Below are 19518 nucleotides of genomic sequence, written 5' to 3' on the forward strand. Positions count from 1 at the left end.
GGAGTCCCAACGTCTTCCACCACCTACCTGGAGCTCCGTCAGTGGTGGGAGATCATGGAGGCCTTCTGGAAGGAGTGTGAAGGCTGGAGAGGGAGGTTCATTTGCTTATTCCCTCAATTGCTCCCTCATTCATTCATTCATTTCAAGAAATTGTTGTATGCCAGGTCACATGCAAAGCACCGGGAGTAGTCGTAAACAAAGCATACAGTTCTGCCCGGGGGGGTTATAGTCTAGTAGGGACACACAGCAGGCATGCAAAGCAGTGAGGGAGATGCAGGAAACATGCAAATACAGAGATTTCACATACCGGTCAGGATGTGTTACCAGGTAATGGAGGAGGAGGCCTGGGTTCCAGGTAGAGGAACAGCAGGCGTCAAGGCCCAGGACAAAGAGGCCCAGGTGGCTGGAGAGGTTCATGAGGGGAGGCAGGGTGGCAGGTGAGTGTAGGAGGTGGCGGGGCTGAGGGGGCAGCAGAGACCAGTGAGCATGCTGTGAGCACAGTCTGGGTTGGGGGAGGGGGACAGTGCAGAGACGCCCGCTGCCTGGCGAGCTCGGCACAGTGCGGTCGATGCCCTGGGGGACGGGAGGAGAGGACTGCACAGGTAGGAGGAGGCACCAAGGGCAGTTGGACGGAGGGGTTCCTCCTGGTGATCTGGGGAAATGAGGTGGGTGCTCCTGGTGGGCAAGCCAGTCTGAGCAGAGCTCAGAGGTTGAGAGTTGGCCTACTTTGGGACAGTCGCTCTCCAGGCACCAGGTTGCTTGTCCTCCCGGACCTTGCAGAGCTTGTACGTCTGTGCCATCTCCCCCATTCACCTCCTGCACAGTAGGCGAGCCAGGCTCCCTCTGGTCACTCTGAACTCCTCCCTCACCCTCGTGTGCAACTCCTGCTAAGCCTGTCTCTTGCCTGCCCGCTCCTTGCCCCCTCCTCTGTTTCCAGCCCTGGTGCAGCATCGCCTTCCTCTCTCCTGGACCCTTGCAGTGGCCCCTTCGCTGCTTCTGCTCCTGTCCTCTGGCAGTCTATGGGCTGCATCTTGCAGCCAGAGGGCCCTGTTTGACGTCAGTGGGGTTCCCCGCTCCCCCAGCTCAGAACCCTCTGTGGCTCCCCATCATCCTTGAGGAAGAAGCCAAAGCTGTCACTGTGGTCTGGGAGGGCCCCCACACTAGAGCCCGCCACAGGACCTTTGCACTTGCTGTCGAATCCTCCAGCTTTCACCTGCTGGACTCCTCCAGCTCTCAGTGCATCTTTGTCCCAGCAGCCTCCTCTGGCCCCAGTCTCAGTCCAGACAGCTGGACTGTGTCCCCTGTCTGGTGTAACCTCACCTGACCCTGTCCCACCCCCATTGGAACACCGACACCAGGGGGGCATCTGCTTTGTGTCCTGTATGTCCCCCACATGTAGTGTTGTGCCAGGCACAGCAGGGAAACTGAGGCCCGCCGGCATTTGGAACTTGATTCTGGTGGAGGACACCAGCGGGAGTTTTGGAACCATCCATCCAGGCTGGAGTGTGCTGGGCAGATCTGAGATGAGAGGAGCTGGGGCCCGGGGAGGGGTGGGGCAGCCAGAGGCCAAAACTGCCACGGTGTCTGCAGGGAACAGGACAGATGATGCATGGGGAACGTAGCACCTGCCCAGAGCTGGGTGGCTGGGTCTGATCCCAGGTCCACCGACAACTCCACGTGGTCAGCCTTTGGCTTTGAAGCGAGATGACTCACCCTGATTCAGGAAGGTGGCTTGAGGCAGACTGGGAGCCACCTTCCCTGTGCTGACCTGGGGTCCCCGTGGGATTACCCTGGGTCTGTTTCAGTCCCTTTGATTCTGAGATTTATGAGTTTACCCCCTTTCTGTGGTCCAGGTCCCCAGCCTCTGCCCAGGGAAGGGTCAGGGTTCTCAGGGTCAAGTCAGGTGAGATCCTGCCAGGCAGGGTTTCCTTGTCTCACCAGGGACCCCTGATGCTCCCTCACACCTGCCCCTGCCCCCTACCTCTCTCCCTCTGGCTGTGTCTTAGTTTGCAAACACTGGCAAGGTGTCATGAAGGTCACCATGGGGCTCCCAGCTCCAAGAAGACATTTGCTGCTGTTGATAAGTGCTGGGGGTGGGCGGCGAGTGCTGCCAGGGTTATCTGGAGGGCCACTCACAGCCAGCCCATTTCCTGTCGCTATCGGCTGGTGGCAGCCTCTGGGACCGGCCTCGAGGCCTCATACACATCCTCCTGGGGTCTGGGACCGAGGGCTCTGGACAGTGGTAAACCGCGGAGAGTGAGCTTCCAGAGTCAGGGCATTTAGTGCAGGGCAGGAGCAAGCTGAGGACGGCAGGTGGTGGTCTGTGCACGTGGGATGCCCCGACGATGATTATAAATGAGGACAGTAAATAATGCTGCCGACATCCATGGGCTGTCCTGGCTCAGGCGCTGTGTGCAAGCACTTTTCCTGGATGGTCGGTTACCCACGAGGGGACACTCAGATGGCCCCTTTGCACAGATGCAGAAACTGAGACACAGAAGTGGAGTCACCACAGCCTGGGCCCCTGAGGCGTGGCGGTGGGAGGTGCTCTGCCATGGAGGTGAAGGGCCTGGGCCTGATCCAGGGCCTGGTACCCTCTGAGGCTGGCAGGGTGAGCTCAGCCAGGTTTCTGCCTCCCTGAGCCTCGCTGAGAAAGGAGCCACAACAGTCCCCCTGAGACCAGGGCTCTGTCCCTGCTCTGCTGCATCCCCAGCAGGCAGTGTAGTGAGAGGGGCCTCGGTGATTGGTTCAGCGTTAGGCATATGACCCAGTCTGGGTCAGTGGGAGTCAGTTCTGGATTCCTACTGGTCCTCTTGAGGGAAGGAAGCTGTCTGTCTGCTGGGGAGCCAATCTGGGAGCAGATAAGCCTGGAGCTGCTGGGGTTGGGGGAGGGGTGGGGTGGGGCGAAGGCATGGAGTGGAGAGGCAGGACTATGTGTGCCTTTGAAGAGACCACACTAGGGAAAGTAGAGCTGAGGAGTCAAAACAAGGTCTTAGTGACATCTATGGGGCCCCTCGATCCAGCTGTGCCTGCATTAGACCCTGGACTTCCCCATTATAAGGGCTAATACATTTCCTTTTTCACTTACCCCAGTTTAATTTTCTTTTTTTCTGTCCTTTGCAATCAAGACTCTGGATATATACAATCTCAAAGGGTCCGCATTACTTAAAATTAGGCTGAGTGATATACAATAAAAAAAATAGTAACAGTGGTTCTTAGCAAGTTACAAGTTCATTTTTTTGTTTTTCTAATATAAAAGAAATCTGAAGCAGACGGTCCAGTGTTTAAATGAGAGCTCCAGTCGTCAGAATCAGGCTCCTTCTAACTTCCAATGGCACTGTTTTAGTGCATGGTTTACTTTCTCAAGACATCACATGAAACAAGGTGGCTGCCAGAGATCCAGCCATCACCTCAGAGTTCTAGACAGAAGAAAGAAGGAGGAGGAAAGTGAAAGGAATACCTCAAGCTGGGAGTTCCCAAGGAGGTTTCACAGAAATTGCACGTTTCTCTTCCATCTCACTGACCAGAACTTGGTCACGTGGCCATACTCAACCATGAGGGGCGAGTGGGTAATACAGGTGTTTAGCTGGATTTTTACCTGGAATACAGAAAGCCTTTTGTTACTAAGGAGGAAGGTGGGACTGTCCATCATGCAGTTTCTGTCTCAGACTCTCCTGGCAGTTAACTGTGAGTCCAGGATACTAACACCCCATTCACAGGGGCTTTGTGCACATTGTTACTGACTCAATCCCTCTCTCGACCTTCACACCAGCCAGGTCAGCTGGGTCTGTCATCGTCATGCCCACTTCTCACATGGAGAAATTGGGGCTCAGAGTGTGCACAGAACTTGCCCAGGGTCACTCCCCAGGGGCAGTTCTGAGATGGTAGCTGAAGTTGCTGCCTCATCGTGTTGCTCAGGTTTGGTGAACAGTCGTCATGGGGCGTCTGAACCTTATATAGGGCTTGCGGCCCGAGGTGCTTTCACATTTAGGGTCCTTGAGTGGGGTGCTGCCCTGGGCGGACCATTTGATGTTCTCCCGTGTGCTGGCTCTATTCCTCCTGGTCAGAACCCTCCCACAAGGTATGGCTTAATAGTCCCATTTTACAGAGGAGGAGACTGAGACTCAGAGGGGCTACGTGGTTGCTCCAGGCTTGGGTTTGTCTGTGGTGTTGGCCTCTGGCTCTGTGGCCCCTGGGAGCTCGAGGTGGAACGTCTTGGCCGGGGCTCCCCCACCACCCTGCCCACAAGCCTCCTCCAGGCAGACAGACCCCACTAGGCCAACATGTTGCAGGGCAAAGGACCAGATACTTGGGGACCTCTGGCTCTGTCTCTCCTCGTCACTGCCTTTCCCTAGGCAGCAACTGGGTCATGATCACCTGCACACAGTGTGATCACCACAGTCCTCTCCCCAGACCACCACTAGGATGAAAGAGGGTGACTAGTGCTCAGTGCCGTGGGGCAGACACCCAGCTCCTGAAGCCTCAGCCCCGTGCCCGTGGGAAAGCTGAGCAAGCAGTGGAGGGTGGAGGTGAGAAAACCACCCCAATTCCTGTGAAAGCCGCCCACTGCCTCTAGGGGTCCCGCCTGTGGATGAAGGACCCCATGTTTCCATCAAATGAGGCACACCCTCCCCCTCATTACCCTCAGCTCTGGAACTTAAGGCTGTCCCCAGGGTCATGACAACCGACCATCAGTGAACACTTCCGATGGCTTTCCATAGTCTGTACCTACTCTCTCCCTGAATCCTTCCGGCAACCCACGGGTGGTTGACTGTGCCCAGCTTACAGGCAGGAAAACCAAGGCTGGGAGAGTCAGCTGCCTGCCCGTGGCTAGAGAACTGATGTGGCTGCCAGGATTTGGATAGGAGAATCCTGAATCTGGAGGACACATGCCACCCTGCCCCAAGGGCTGGGCTCTGGCCTCCCCAACCCCTGCCCCATTCTCTCCTTCCTCACCCTCTATCCTGCTCGTCCCTGCCTAGAGAGCTGAGTCACACTTGTGCTTGTCCCCAAGATGTAAACACCGAACTGGGAGCCCCCTGGGATTGGGGGCTGTCCAAACACAGGGCAGCTGCCCAGCGTGCCCTGGGGCTGGATGTCTGCACGGGGCATGGGCCACGGTGTGGGGTGGGTACCTGGCCCTCCAGATACCACCTGGGCCTCCTGCTGGGGCCGATAAGTGCCCAGCTGTGCTTATCAGCCCTGCTCCACTGTCTGCTCACCTCAAGCCTTGTGTACACAGCAGCCTGGAGATCAAGGATGGGGCAACTCCACCCCCCAGCCCCAAGCCCCGAACACCAGCAACTAAGCTGGCTACATTAGAGACAGCTCGAGAGTTCAAGGTGCCTCCTGCTGGCTTCTCTGGGCCCCATGATGGAGACACTTGTACATGAATTAAAAATGAAGGTCTTTTATTTCTAAATTATAACATTAGCAAGGTTGGGGGAAAATTCCAAAATAAAGGGAATTTATTCAAATAATTTACATATGTGTATAATAAACGAGGAAGGAACTAGTGTGTAAGTGTTATAGTCACTCAGTCATGTCGACTCTTTTCGACCCCATGGACTGTAGCCTGCCAGGCTCCTCTGTCCATGGAATTCTCCAGGCAAAAATACCTGAGTGGGTAGCCTTTCCTTTTTCCAGGGGATCTTCCCAACCCAGGGATTGAACCTGGGTCTCTTGAATTGCAGGCAGATTCTTCACCATTTGAACCACCAGAGATGTTAATAATACCAGGACTACAGGGAAGTTTTACTTTTTTCTTAACACAATTCTGTACAATTTGGAACTGAGCAAGAAAAATTGGAGACCGAAGTTTGGCGTCTGGTTGATACTACATTTCTGTGCACATACTCCAAATACTACCAGGGTGGGGTCATTTCAGTGCCTGTCGGCTTGCTTATACTGGTCTTCTGGGTGTCTCTGATGAGCCAGAGCTGGGTGGGGTCCCAGCTGTCCTTGCCTCCTCCTACCTCTTATCTAGGGTGACCCACTCAATCTTCTAAAAAGGTAACACAGAACATGCTGTTCCCTGGCATAGGAGCCTCTGTGGCTCCCCATTGCCCTGGAATAAAATCTCAGTTCTGTGCCATGGCTGAACTGGCCCTACCACCTCGCAGATGCCTTTCTCACAAGCCACTCTCCCCACAGGTGTTCTGTCCCTCAGCCTTAGTTCAAAAGTCACCAGTCTCAGCTCAGATGTCTCCCCTGCTCCCCACCCGAAAGATGCCTTCCTAGACCTCCTTGTCGAAGCTGCTTCCCCACCCCACCCCCATCTTTGTTCACTCTGACTTTTCTTCCCTTTCGGGGCAGCTGTCTCTCCTTGTGTTGCCATCACCCAGAACAAGAGCCTGGGTGTGGCCTCAGAGCATCTTAGGTAGGAACAGGTCCAGGCTGCCTCTTGCATCCTCCTTGGAGCTGACTGGGTCCTTTGGGCTGTGTTCTCCTGGCATCCTGCTCCTGCCTGACCCAAGGCCTCACATCATCCCTGCTCACCAGCCTTCAGCACATCCAGGACACCTGCCCCTGTTTGCTGCAGATCCGGCCTCTGCCTGGTTGGTCTGCATGAGCTCACCTGGCCCAGGTGAAGAGTCTGCTTGGCTCCCATGGGTGGAGGATGAGGGAGGGACTTGCAAAAAAGGCCACAATCCTGAGCCTGGAGCTGAGGTTTAAATAGGAGCCTCCAAGGTCACAGGGGATGGGGGGCAGGGGTGAGTGAGGCTGCCGTGTTCCTCCTTGTGGGGCAGGCCAGACAGAGAATCCCGTACTTACTGAGCACCTAGCTTCTGCCAGGCACTGTGCTGAGTGCTTGGCTGTGTCACTCACAAAGCCCATGCAGTGTGCATGTACATTGTCCCCATTTTACAGATGCAGAAACTGAGGCTCAAAGTAATTAGGAAGCTGGCAGAGCTGGGGTCCAAACCTCAGTGGGTCTGATGCCAAAGTCACTCCCTCAGCCTGCTGCTGGCTTTTCTACTGGAACGAATGGTGATGTGTAATTCGGTGCAGCCACGAAGAGCCATGAGGCAGAGGTACCTTTGTGACTTGGAGAGATGTTCATGGAGCACCGTGGGAAGGTGAGCACCCACAGGCAGAAGCTTCTCTGGCCCACAGTCCTACAGAGCAACGATAGAACACTCGCTCTTCCCCTTCGCCACAGTCCCCACCAGTCCTGATTGTGCTTCTCACTAAGCTCTGGTGGGTGTTTTAGTTTGCCAGCTAGGAGCCATGGGAGGCAGTCAGCTGGGGAGAAAGGTAGGGGCCACATCAGATACACGTCCATTTTATCCATGTCAGTGTCTAAGTGGAGGACGTTCATGCAGTTAAGCCTTGATGGATGGATGGATGGATGGAGGGAGGGATGAATGAAGGGAAGAAAGTATGGACAGAGAGAGAGAGGGAAGGGAGGACTGGTGGGTAGAGGGATGCTGGAAGGATGAATGGTAGGTTAGATAGACCGCCAGCCCCCATCGCCACTCCAGTGAAGTCAGTGCAAGGGTCCACTGCAAACGTTTGGAATTAGACAGACATGAGTCTGAATTTGAGTTTCTTTCCTTACAAGCCATGTGACCTTGGGTGAGTCACTCACCCTCTTTGATCCTCAGTTTCCTCATCTGTGCCTCCTGGGATAACTGTGGAAAAAGCAGCGAGGGCCAGGTTTGAGGGAGGAGCTTGAGGAGTGCCAGCCCTTCAGCACAGTCAGTGCTGTTGCCCTCGGTCCAAGGAAAACAGGTTAGTCCCTGGGGAAACCCAGCATTTTCTCCCCTTCCATTCTGAGGATCTCGGGATTTCGCTGGACCACTGCCAATACTGTTAGTACCCCTTGCTCTTTGGCTTTAACCAGACAGATATAACCCCCACAAAGGCACAAAAGTCTGCAGGGAACAGGTTCCTGGTGGCACCCACAGAACCTGGGTCCAGGGAACTTCCCCAAATCGCACTGCACGGGCCCCACCGGGACCAGCTGAAGCTTGGTCTCTTGAGAGAAGGGTCTGGGCATGGGTATTATTTAAAGAGCATCATGATGATTTTAAAGTGAAGCCTGGCCTAAGAACCACCACATTTAGTTCTGTTTAATGTTTTGTATGTTTTCACCTGTCCATTTTTACCTGTGTATCCTCTCTCATTTCTTCAGAGGTCCAAAAAACTCTGTCCTCTTGTAGTTGGAGGAAGAATTCAAATTTGTCTCCTTTTTAGGGTTTTGATGGTTCAGTTTAAAAAATATCTTTTGTGAATCCCCTTGGAGTATAGCTGGTGAGAGCAGGGGAGCCCCCCCATCCACTTCCTTTATGTGGCTCTGAGACCCTCTGTGAATATAGCATGGGGTTTTTATTACAGTTTAGACTGGTTTAAAAGAATAACACTAAATGCAATCAAAGCAAAAGAGTGAGATGCCACTTCACAGCCCCTATGGTGGCTGGAAGGAAAAGTCAGGCAAGAACCCGTGTTGGTGGGGTGGGAGGAAATGAAACTCTCTGGGCTTCTCTTGTGGCTTAGCTGGTAAAGAATCTGCCTGTAATGCAGGTAGACCTGGGTACAATCCCTGGATTGGGAAGATCCCCTGGAGAAGGGAACGGCCACCCACTCCAGTATTTTTGGCCTGGAGAATTCCATGTACTGTATAGCCCATGGCGTCGCAAAGAGTCAGACACAACTAAAGGACTTTCACTTTCACCCTGCTGGCGGGAATATGAACGGAAGATTGTCCAGCAGTTTTCAAATGATTAAATGTAGAGTTACCATGGGGCTTCCCAGGCGGCTCAGTGGTAAAGAATCTGCCTACTAAGCAGGAGACCTGAGTTCAATCCCTGGGTCAGGAAGATCTCCTGGAGAAGGAAATGGCAACCCACTCCAGTATTCTTGCCTGGGAAACTGGAAAATCCCATGGACAGAGGAGCAGGCCGGGCTACAATCCATGGGGTCGCAAAGAGTGGGACATGACTTAGTGATGAAGCAGCAGCAGCAGCAGCAACCATACAACCCATAAATTGCACGCCTGGGTATATACCAAGACAAATAAAAAACATACATGCATGCAAAACCTTGTCCATGAACATTCTAGCAGGCCTATTCACAATAGCCCCAAAGTGGAAATGAACTCACTGTCCACCATTGAAAAACAGATAAACAAAATATAGTATCCTATACAAAGAATATTATTTTCCATAAAAGGGAATGAAATTTCCTTTTTAAAATTTTTATTGGAGTATAGTTGATTTACAATGTTATGTCAGTTTCTGCTGTACAGCAGAAATCAATTACACATATACATATATCCCCTCTTTTTTAGATTCTATTCCCATATAGCTCATTACAGAGTACTGAGTAGCATTCCCCATGCTACGTAGTAGGTCTTCATTAGTTATCTCCTTGATATATAGTAGTGTGTATATGTAAATCCCAGCCTCCCAGTTAATCCCTCCCCCCTTTTCCCCTTTTGGTAATCACGTTTGTTTTCTACACATGAAATTCTGATATATGTTACAGCACAGGTGAACCTTGAAAACAGGATGATAGCTGGCAGAAACCAGTCGCGAAAGACCACGTCTCACGTGATTCCATTCGTATGACATGTCCAGAACAGGCAAATCCACGGAGATAGTAGCTTAGTGGTTGCAGGGGCTGGGGGGCCAGGGGGTGGCCTGCCACATACCAGGCTCACCTCACCAGGCAGGTCTTACAAAATCAGCAAAGCAGTGGCTCTGAAAAAATGAGAAAAGACGATGAAAGAGTATTCCAAAAGAGCCACGGAAGTCACCATGGGAAAAAGCAGAGCTCTGGGCCCTTCTCACACTTACTTATCGCTGAACATCACTTCTGTTTTGGGTGACGCATGCGATGGGTTCCCAAGCTTCCTGATGTTTGTTCCCCAGGTGTCTGCTTGGCTAGAACCGTGCGGGTAGAGGCTGTGACCATGCGCTCAGTCCCTGCGCTGGGCTGTGTCTCCAGGTCACAAGGGGAGGGGAAGCTCTGGGCTTAGCCAAGATGGGGAGGGGACCCAGACCTCTCCAAGGCCTTCACCCACACTCGTCTGGTCCTGGGCCTCCATCACTTTAGTCTGTGGTGGACGTGGGGGCATCACGTGTAACCCGTGGGGTGGGGGGCTCCAATGAGAGGGGCATTCATGGAATTCACAGTTTGAGGAGTGCTCTCTGGCGAATACGGATTTGACTTTTTACTCTATACGTATTTCTGTTTGAATGTGATGCTGCAGAGGTGTATTGCTTTTGTGATTAAAAAAAACAAAAAGAGTAGAGAGAAATACAACCTCAGAGTGAAACACTGGAAGGTTACAGAGTTCTGAAAAGTGCAAAAGGAGAGCCCCTCCAATTCCAGATAATATTTGTGCTGTTGCTCCAGATTTCTCAGCAACGAGGCAGTGACATAGCCATGACTATCAGCTTGTGTGCTCAGTCGTGTCTGACTCTTTGTGATCCCATGGACTGTAGAACTCCAGGCTTCCCTGTCCTTCACCATCTCCCAGAGTTTGCTCAAACTCATGTCCATGAGTCGGTGATGCCATTCAACCATTTCATCCCCTGTCATCCCCTTCTCCTTATGCCCTCAGTCTTTCCCAGCATCAGAGTCTTTCCCAATGGGTCGGCTCTTCACATCATGTGGCCAAAGTACTGGGGCTTCAGCTTCAGCATTGGTCCTTCCAGTTAATATTCAAGGTTGATTTCCTTTAGGATTGACTGGTTTCATCTTCTTGCTATTTAAGGAACTCTCAAGAGTCTTCTTCAGCACCACAGTTTGAAAGCATCAGTTCTTCAGCATTCAGTCTTCTTTATGGTCCAACTCTCACATCTGTATATAACAAATGGAAAAACCATAGTTTTGACTAAATGGACATTTTGTTGGCAAAATGATGTCTCTGCCTTTTAATATGTTGTCTAGGTTTGTCACAGCTTTTCTTCCAGGGAGCAAGCATCTTTTCATTTCATGACTGCAGTCACCATCTGCAGTGATAACTGGAGTGGGTTGCCATTTCCTGGTCCAGGGATTGAATGCATGTCTCTTGCTTGGCAGGCGAATTCTTTACCACTGAGCCACCTGGGAACACCTTTAATTGATGCCTCACTCACTATTTTTAAATGTGCTTGTCCACTTGCCTTCATAGCTCGCAGCCCACTCATCGTTACTGCATTCAGTGAACTCTGCTAACATGTATTAGCACCTACTGTGTGCAGACTCTGTCCTAGGCCCTGTGGAGACAGCCCAGAACAAAGCAGAAAGATCCTGGTCGTCCTAGGGCTTTCAGTTTCCTGGGAGAGATGAACAAAACACAGGGAAACCATTAACTAAGATCATTACAGAATCAGCGGGAGCTGGGGAGGAAGTTATCAGGTGGTCCCAGGGCCTTTGCGCAAGCTGTTTGCACTACCTGAGTGCTGTTCCTGCAGATGCAGAGACCATCCTTGGCAGCTCCTGCCACCCTCCCTCACTCTGCACTCTGCTTGCCTGCCTCCTCAGGAGCACTTGTCAGGGTTTGCACTTCTCAGTACACTTTGTTTGCTCACTTAATATCTGTCTCCCATCCTGTACTATAAGCTGGGAGGGGCAGTAGCAGGCCAGAGCCTTCATGATGGTACCCAGCCCCAGCACCCAGTGCCAGGCACATAGAAGGGGCTTATAATACTTGCTGGACATATGAATTCTAAATAATTTAAGTGACCTTCCGAGTCAAGGAGAGGCCATCTGAGGCAGAGGCCATCTTTAGGAAAGGATGGATGGGGGGGCATGGGTACCCTGGCTGTGGGCTGCAGATCCAGCCAGGATCTGACCTGGGAAGGGCCAGCAGGGGTCCAGGTCCTAGGAGAGGAGGGGCCACCTGGTCTGGGTGCAGGGGAAAGGGGATGAGCAGGAGCGAGGGCCAGACCCCTCCCTCCTTGACCCGAGTCTTTGGGGAAGGAGCAGGGATTGCCCGTGGGAGTGTGGTATGTGGCTGCCTCCCGCGGGCTCCTCCTGGGACTGCCTCGGTCTCCTCCCAGGGCCGCACAATTCAGTTTTGACCATATTTGCCTCAGAGCCAAGTGGCCACCCTGTGGGGCTGGAGTATAAATATCAGTTTATTTACTCTGTGTCCCAGTCGAGCATGCTTCTGAGGAACGCAAGGCTTCCCTGCTGGCTAGCCTGAGAGTTTGGAAACAGCACCCTCGGGGCAGGAGTCATCTGGAGGTTCTGAGTCACATTCACTGGGCCGGCTTGGAGCTCCTCTGCCCAGGCCACCCTGCACGGTGCCTGGTGCACTTTCCTCCAGAAAGTGAAACAGCAAATTCTCTGTGCACTCTGACCTCCTGCCGCCCCGTTGTGCAGGGGCTTCACTGTGGTCATTTACCCCCTCCCATGCCCAGATTTCCCCCTTGGGGAACCAGCCCTTCCCCACATCTGTCTTTCAGTCTCTGTGGCTCCAGATCCCAGCCCTGACCCTCTTAGGGTAGGTATGTGACCCAGACCTGGCCAAAAAGAACACCATACCACTAGCCTTAGAGACTAACTCAGGAGTGGGCACATGGTCTGCTCATGGGCAATGAGAGATGGTGAGAATTACAATGGGAGAGCTGGGAGAAGCAGGCCTCCTTTCCTGTAGATTTAACCTGGGGGTGGGAGCTGCCAGGGTGACCCATGTAGCATGAACCAGCATAGGAGGAAGCAGAGACATTGAATCTTGAGGACAGTATTTAAACTGCTGGATCCAGTCATTCCTGAAGTCAGGGTGAGAAAGCCTGTCAATTCTTTTTTTTCATTAAACCGGGGGTTAGTTTTCTATCAGGTCGTCACAAACTTATTGGCTTAAAACAACACTTAACAGATCATTATGTCCTACTTTTTGTGGTTCAGAGCTCCAGATACAGCATGATCCAGACAGGTCCTCAGCTTAGGATGACGAAGTCAAGGTTTCTGCAGAGCTGATCCTTATGGGAGGGTCTGGGAAGAATCCTCTTCCAGCCTCATTCAAATAGCTGGCTAAACTCAGTTCCTTGTGTCTATGGGACTGTGGTCCTCATTTCCTGCTGGCAGACAGTGGGGGCGGGTTTTTTGTTAGAGGCTGCCCACATTCCTTCTCTTGTTTCCCACGTGGCTCCCTTTTGCAACAATGCAACCATGGATCAAGTCTCTTTGGTGTTCAAATCTCTTCAACTTCCTCTTCTGCTGCCCCTCTCTGCCTCCTGCTGGAGAAAGCTCTCTGCTTTTAAAGACTCATGTTAGACTGAACCCACCTGGATAATCTAGGATACTCTCCCTCTTTGAAGATCCATAACCTTAATCACTGGAGAAGGCAATGGAAACCCACTCCAGTACTCTCGCCTGGAAAATCCCATGGGCGGAGGAGCCTGGTAGGCTACAGTCCATGGGTCACTAAGAGTCAGACATGACTGAGCGACTTCACTTTCACTTTTCACTTTCATGCATTGGAGAAGGAAATGGCAACTCACTCCAGTGTTTTTGCCTGGTGAATCCCAGGGATGGGGGAGCCTGGTGAGCTGCCGTCTATGGGGTCGCACAGAGTCGGACACGACTGAAGCAACTTAGCAGCAGCAGCAGCAGCAACCTTAATCACATCTGCAAAGTCCCTTTTGCCGTGTAACCAAATATATTCAAACTTCATATAGTCACAGGTTCCCAGGATCCAGACACACTGTCTAGGAGGGAGGGGCGTTATTCTGCCCACCCGCGAAATCTGACTTGGGTTTTCTGTCATTTGCAAAGGAAAGGATCTTGATTGATTTACCTACATTCTGGAGAATGATTGAAGTGAAGTGTAGTGAACTGAACTCGCTCAGTCGTGCCTGACTCTTTGCGACCCCATGGACAGTAGCCTGCACCAAGCTCCTCCGTCCATGGGATTTTCTAAGCAAGAGTACTGTAGTGGGTTGCTATTTCCTTCTCCAGGGAATCTTCCCGACCCAGGGATTGAACCCAGGTCTCCCGCATTGTACACAGACACTTTACCATCTGAGCCACCAGGGAAGTCCAAGAATACTGGAGTGGGTTGCCATTCCCTTCTCCGGGAGATCTTCCCGACCCAGGGCTTGAACCCGGGTATCCCACATTGTAGGCAGACGCTTTACCGTCTGAGCCACCAGTTGGACATGATTGACTCATGCAGCTGAATTTCTGGATTCAGGAATGGCTGGATCCAGCAGTTTAAGTATTATTATAGGGATCCAACTTTCTCTATTTCTCAGCCTATGTTGGTTTCATGCTCAGAATCCAATGCCCTTGGCTCCTAACCTCTGGGTTACTGCAAAGGAAAGAAAATGTGTCTCCTTCCTGCTGGGCCCTAACCTTAGCCCAGCCTATCACAAAGTCAACCTCCTTTATCTTGAAGGGGAGTCTAATTGTTTGCTCTGAAATTCCCCACCTTGGTTAGATTCAGGCTCTCTCTTTGATGAGCCTCATTTTCTCCCAAGTGACAGGCCCCAAAGAGTCTCCTTTTGTTCCTTCTGCAAATGCCCAACCTTCTCTCTGCAGCAGTAAAAACAGGTGGGTGTGGCTACTGCCCAGACAGGAGCATAATTAAAAAAAAAATCATGGGGTACAATTTTATGAAGGAAGCAAGGTGAGATACTGGAGAAGAACCAGGAGGACCCAGGTGAGAGGAGGGTGGAGCAAAAGCCGCTGGAGAAAGGTCATGGAAGGAGGCAAGCGACTCACAGCCTGTGAGAACAACCTGAGGTTGGATGCACCCAGCCAGGGTGAAGCACTGCGGCAGGTCAGGAGGGTGAGAGTGTGATTGGGAGGCGGTTGAGGTTGGCAGAGTAGATAGGAAAATGGAGGGGGATGAATGCATTAGCCTACCCCTACTTCCTGCAAAACAGAAACTGGCTTGGCTTTGGACTAGCAGCTTCCTGGAGGGTTGGGAGCATGAGGCCTGACTGGGAGCACCCTCTGGCATCTCCCTCCCCTCCCCGGGGTACCCCTCCCCCAGCACAAACACACTTGCAGTAACCGAGCCGGAGACCATCCCCGGCAGGACTTCCGCCCCTGCTTCCGCCTGGCCTCTCAGAATAGCATTTGGCACCTCATTGAGGTTTCCACCTGCCACCTCTAGCCCTGCAGGCTGTCTTCCCCTGCCCTTTCTCTCCGAAGAGGAGGGGAAGCCCTATTGTTCCTCGGGTGGTTGGCTTTGTGAGAAAGGGGAACAGACAGGTCCCTGAGGGGTGTGCCCATCACCCCACCCTCTCTGCCCCCATCTGGTAGTTTCTCCCGCCTCCAGCTGTCAGCAGTCACCTTACTGCTCCTAACAGCGGTGGCATTTCTATGCAGGATAATTGCCCATCTTCAGTAAAGAAGGCAGAGCACTGAAGGATTGATGCTTTTGAACTGTGAGGCTGGGGAAGACTCTTGAGATTCCCTTGGACAACAAGGAGATCAAACCAGTCAATCCTAAAGGAAATCAACCCAGAATATTCACTGGAAGGACTGATGCTGAAGCTCCAATACTTTGGCTACCTGATACGAAGATCCAACTCATTGGAAAAGACTCTGATGCTGGGAAAGATTGAAGGCAGAAGGAGAAGGGGATGACAGAGAATGAGATGGCTAAGTGGCATCACCAGTTCAATGGACATGAACTTGGGCAAACTGTGAGACATGGTAAGAGACAGGGAGGCCTCTGTCTCTGGCACGCTGGCATGCTGCAGTCCAGGGGGTCGGAAAGAGTCGTACACAACTTGGCAGCTGAACAACAACAACAGTTTTTCACTAATGTATTGACTGGGCATTAGGGGAGGGTTGTGGGATGGGAAAGTCCCTCCCAGCCCATCTCCCACCTGGTTCTCTTCCCTCCAGGCATCCAGGGCCTTCAGCTTCAGAACACCACATCATGAGCTTCTATCTGTTCCCTTCAAATCAGCACATGCCATTCGCTCTGTCAGGCTCCTTTCCCTCCAAAACATCTTGAAGATTCCCCACTGATTTCACATGGAGCTTGTTCTCACCTGATTGTCAGCTGTGTAATACTCCAAGGAGTGGGGGTGGGTGTGCTCTATTGCTCCATTCCCCTGGAATGGGGACAAATGTCATGTCCAGCCATCTGCTAATTCAAGCAAAGGCAGAAGAATTGCTTTGAACAGAGTTGCTGCCACACCTGCCCTATCCAATCCGTGCTCACCGGCTGTGCGCCAGGATTTCACCTGCAGATTCTTTCTCAGCACTCGCACAGCCCTGCCCAGAGGTCACATAAGAGGAGGTAACTATATGGGGCCATGATTTTAAAGTTCACTTCCCAAATTCAGTGGCCCAGTTGGAACTTGGCCCCTGAAATGGTGTGACTGTTATTTCTGGGACATCTCCAGAGGACTCCATGTGCCCCAAACTGAGCTTGGAGATCATCTCAGGGTCTTCTCATTCTTCTTTTCCTGCTTTGTTCTTGCCATGCCTGCTGCCTGCCGCCCCCCGCCCCTCCACATCCCAGGAAAAGGCTGCCTGGTGCCCCCGTCCCCAGGCACTGCCCTTGTCCAATGGGCAGCATTGCCAGGCCCAGCACTCTGCCTGCAGAGCTCTGGTCTGTGCGCTGACCTAGTGCCCTAAGGTGGGAGCTCTGTTAGAACTCCACCAGCACCAACCCCTTCTCCCAAAGAAATAAATACATTCTTTCTCCATTTACTTATTGAACAGTTACCAAATACAAGATCCGAGTGGGGAAGACAGAAAATTCATAAGTCATCACTGGCATGAATTATTGAATTTCAGTCTGATAAACAGTACTGGGAAATGCCAAGCCCTCTTAGGCATTTCTCTGCCACGGGGCCTTTGCACATGCTCTTCCCTTTACCTGGACCACTCATCTTCCAGGTATCAACACACTCACATTTTACCTTGCTGCATTCAAAGTCACAGCCCCGACCCCGACCATGCTTCCTCTATCTTTCCTGTCCATTTTTCTTTGTAGAACTTATTACACCTCAAACCTACAACCACCTTATGTACCTCTTATTGTTACTTATTCATTTGTCTGTTGCTTATCCCCCTGGTGGACTGTCAGTGCATAAAGGCAGGCGTTCTTATCTGCCTTGTTCACTGCTCTATCCCTGTGCCTATATGAGTGCCTGATACATTAAATGTTTAATCGTATGTGCTAAGTTGCTTCAGTTGTGTCCAACTCTTTGTGACCCTATGGACTGTAGCCCGCCAGGCTCCTCTGTCCATGGGATTCTCCAGGCAAGAATATTGGAGTGGGTTGCCATGCCCTCCTCTAGGGCATCTTCCCAACTCAGGGATCAAACCCCCATCTCTTATGTCTCCTGCATTGGCAGGCAGGTTCTTTACCACTAGCGCCACCTGGGAAGCCCTAAATGTTTAATGTTTCTCATTAAATGTTTGTTGAATGAATGAATGACCTAAAGGGGGATGTGACCTAATCATTTCTTCAGGGACCAGGAAGGATGGTGTCAGGGAACATTTTCCTGCCACTGGGAACATACCCAGTTTTCATGGGGCCTGAAGTTTATACAATTTGGGGGTACCGACTTTAAGTAAAAGAATATATGGTTACATGTACTGAGTAAGAACAAGAGAACTAACAAAGATTGGCATAGCCAAAGGAAAAGGCATTCCAGGCAGAAGGAATGGTTGTGAAAAAGCCCAGGCTGGCTAGGAGCCAGGGAAGAAGGTGAGAAGGTCTGTGTGGCCGCAGCTTTGCAGGGGACCCTGGAGGGGGCTGGAGATCCAGTGGGGGCAGCCAGCTAGGAAGTGATAGGGTGTAACATGCGAGGCCCTGATTTCTACGGGATCCCGGGAGAAAGCCCAGAGAGGATCTCTGGGTTCTGCAGGATGGAGCCCTGCCAGCAAGGCTTTTCTGCTCCCTCCACTGGCCAAGCCAGAGCTCTTCCCCCTACCCCACCCCCACCCCTCAACTCTGCCCTTGTAAGCCTCCAGGAATGCATCTTCTGGTGTTGAGGAGTCCCAACTCACCCCTAACCCACCCAGAGAGGTCCCTCGAGGCTGTCTGGGGCTGGCCACTCCCCACCCCCCAACTTCCCCCCAGGCTCCTCTGCTCCAAATAAAGGCTCCGGGGCCCTGGCCCATAGCCACGGCCAACCATTTGCATCACAAATGAGGCTGGGTTAGGCTGTTGGCCCTGGCTAGCCTGCCTGGTGCTGCCCTCGGTGACTTAAGGACACAAGCCATCATCCAGCTGCTGCACACGCTGCCCCCTCTCTACCCTCCCACCCCACCCGACTGCCTAGACTGCATCCCTGGCGAAGGATGCCCAGGTCCCCATCCCCAGCAGGCCTGGGATCCTGACCCACTAGCCCACCCCACCAGCTCAGAAGGACAACGATTATGACTGATAAACTCAATTTGGATCCAGGAAGGCTCTCTGAATGTCCGGAGTGGGGGGCTCAGCATATGACATTCTACCCTGTAGCTCTCACAGCAGCCCACTCTACAGAGGAGGAAAGCGAGGCTCAGAGACTGAAAGTTAGTAGGTTAGTTACCTGCCCAAGGCCACTTAGCTGACAGCTGGCAGAGCTGGGACTTGAACCCATTCATTGCGCTTCAGAAACTGTACTGTGAACATGGGCCACCCCTTGAGGGTCGTCTGTGTTTGTTCACTACACAGTGAGAGCCCATAGGCACTGGATGAATAAGTTACCATCTGAGCTTCACCCTTTCTCCCCAGCATGGGAGTAGGTGGGCTAGAATCTGAGTCCGTGAGGTCGGGGCACTGCCCACGCCCATTTATGGATCTGGTATACAGCAGGTGCTTAATCAGTGTTTTGGGAGTAAATAATGGAATAAATCAACACACAGACTCTCTTTGAGCCTGGGTTGTGCCCTTCTGCTGCAGATTCCTTCCATGGAAGGCGGGGGTTGTGTCCAGCTCAGGTTCCCCAGGAAGGAGCACATGGCCTGGCCCCCAGTGGGGGTCCTAGCAAGTTCTCAGAGGTTCAGCCGTGACTTATTCTCCACAGGCCTCACCCTGGGCTGGCTGGGGTTCCCAGGCAGGGGGCCCAGTGCTGAGGGCCTGACCTGGGGAGGGATTCTAAGCAAGCCTGGGCACAGGGAGGCCCCTGACTGCCTTCCCCGCCTCTCCTTGGCTCAGTCTGGAGTTCGCTCCTGCCCCAGGGCCTTTGCTTGTGCTGCCCTCTGCCTGGCTGTCTCCCTGCAGCTCCTCCAGGGCTGCTGCATCGTCACTTCCTCAGAGAGGTCCCCGCCTAGCTGGAGCCCTCACATATCCCTCACCCTGTCTGTCTCCAGAGCTCTGCAGATGCCTCATCATTCCTTTTTGTTTTCTTGGGTTTTGCCTATGTCTCCTTTAGAACTCCAGGAGATGGTGAAGGACAAGGAAGTCTGGTGTGCTGCAGTCCATGGGGTCACAAATAGTCAGACACGACTGAGCGACTGAACACCAACGACCTTTGGAATGAAAGAGAGAGAGCTGCACACACTACATAGAGCAAAATAGAATGAAAAAGGATAAAATAGAGGGACAGGGAGAGACTGGCAGAGAGAGAGAGAGAGAGATGCAGAAATAGAAGCAAATCTGAGAGACAAAGCAACTCA

General features: G+C 52.3%; 1 protein-coding gene across 2 annotated transcripts in view; it reads left to right on the plus strand.

Annotated features, from left to right (window-relative positions):
* RBM38 (RNA binding motif protein 38) overlaps positions 1-15310 on the plus strand; it is a 31293-nt gene extending 15983 nt beyond the window's left edge. For both annotated transcript variants that reach the window (XM_027558985.1, XM_027558987.1), the window contains exon 4: positions 15274-15310. In XM_027558985.1, coding sequence (XP_027414786.1) covers positions 15274-15295 — 22 coding nt within the window. In that variant the 3' untranslated portion in view covers positions 15296-15310. The remainder of the gene's footprint in view (positions 1-15273) is intronic.
* The last annotated feature ends 4208 nt before the right edge of the window (positions 15311-19518 follow it).

The sequence above is a fragment of the Bos indicus x Bos taurus genome, chromosome 13 (genome assembly GCF_003369695.1).
Source record: "Bos indicus x Bos taurus breed Angus x Brahman F1 hybrid chromosome 13, Bos_hybrid_MaternalHap_v2.0, whole genome shotgun sequence".
In the NCBI taxonomy this organism is placed as follows: Eukaryota; Metazoa; Chordata; class Mammalia; order Artiodactyla; family Bovidae; genus Bos; species Bos indicus x Bos taurus.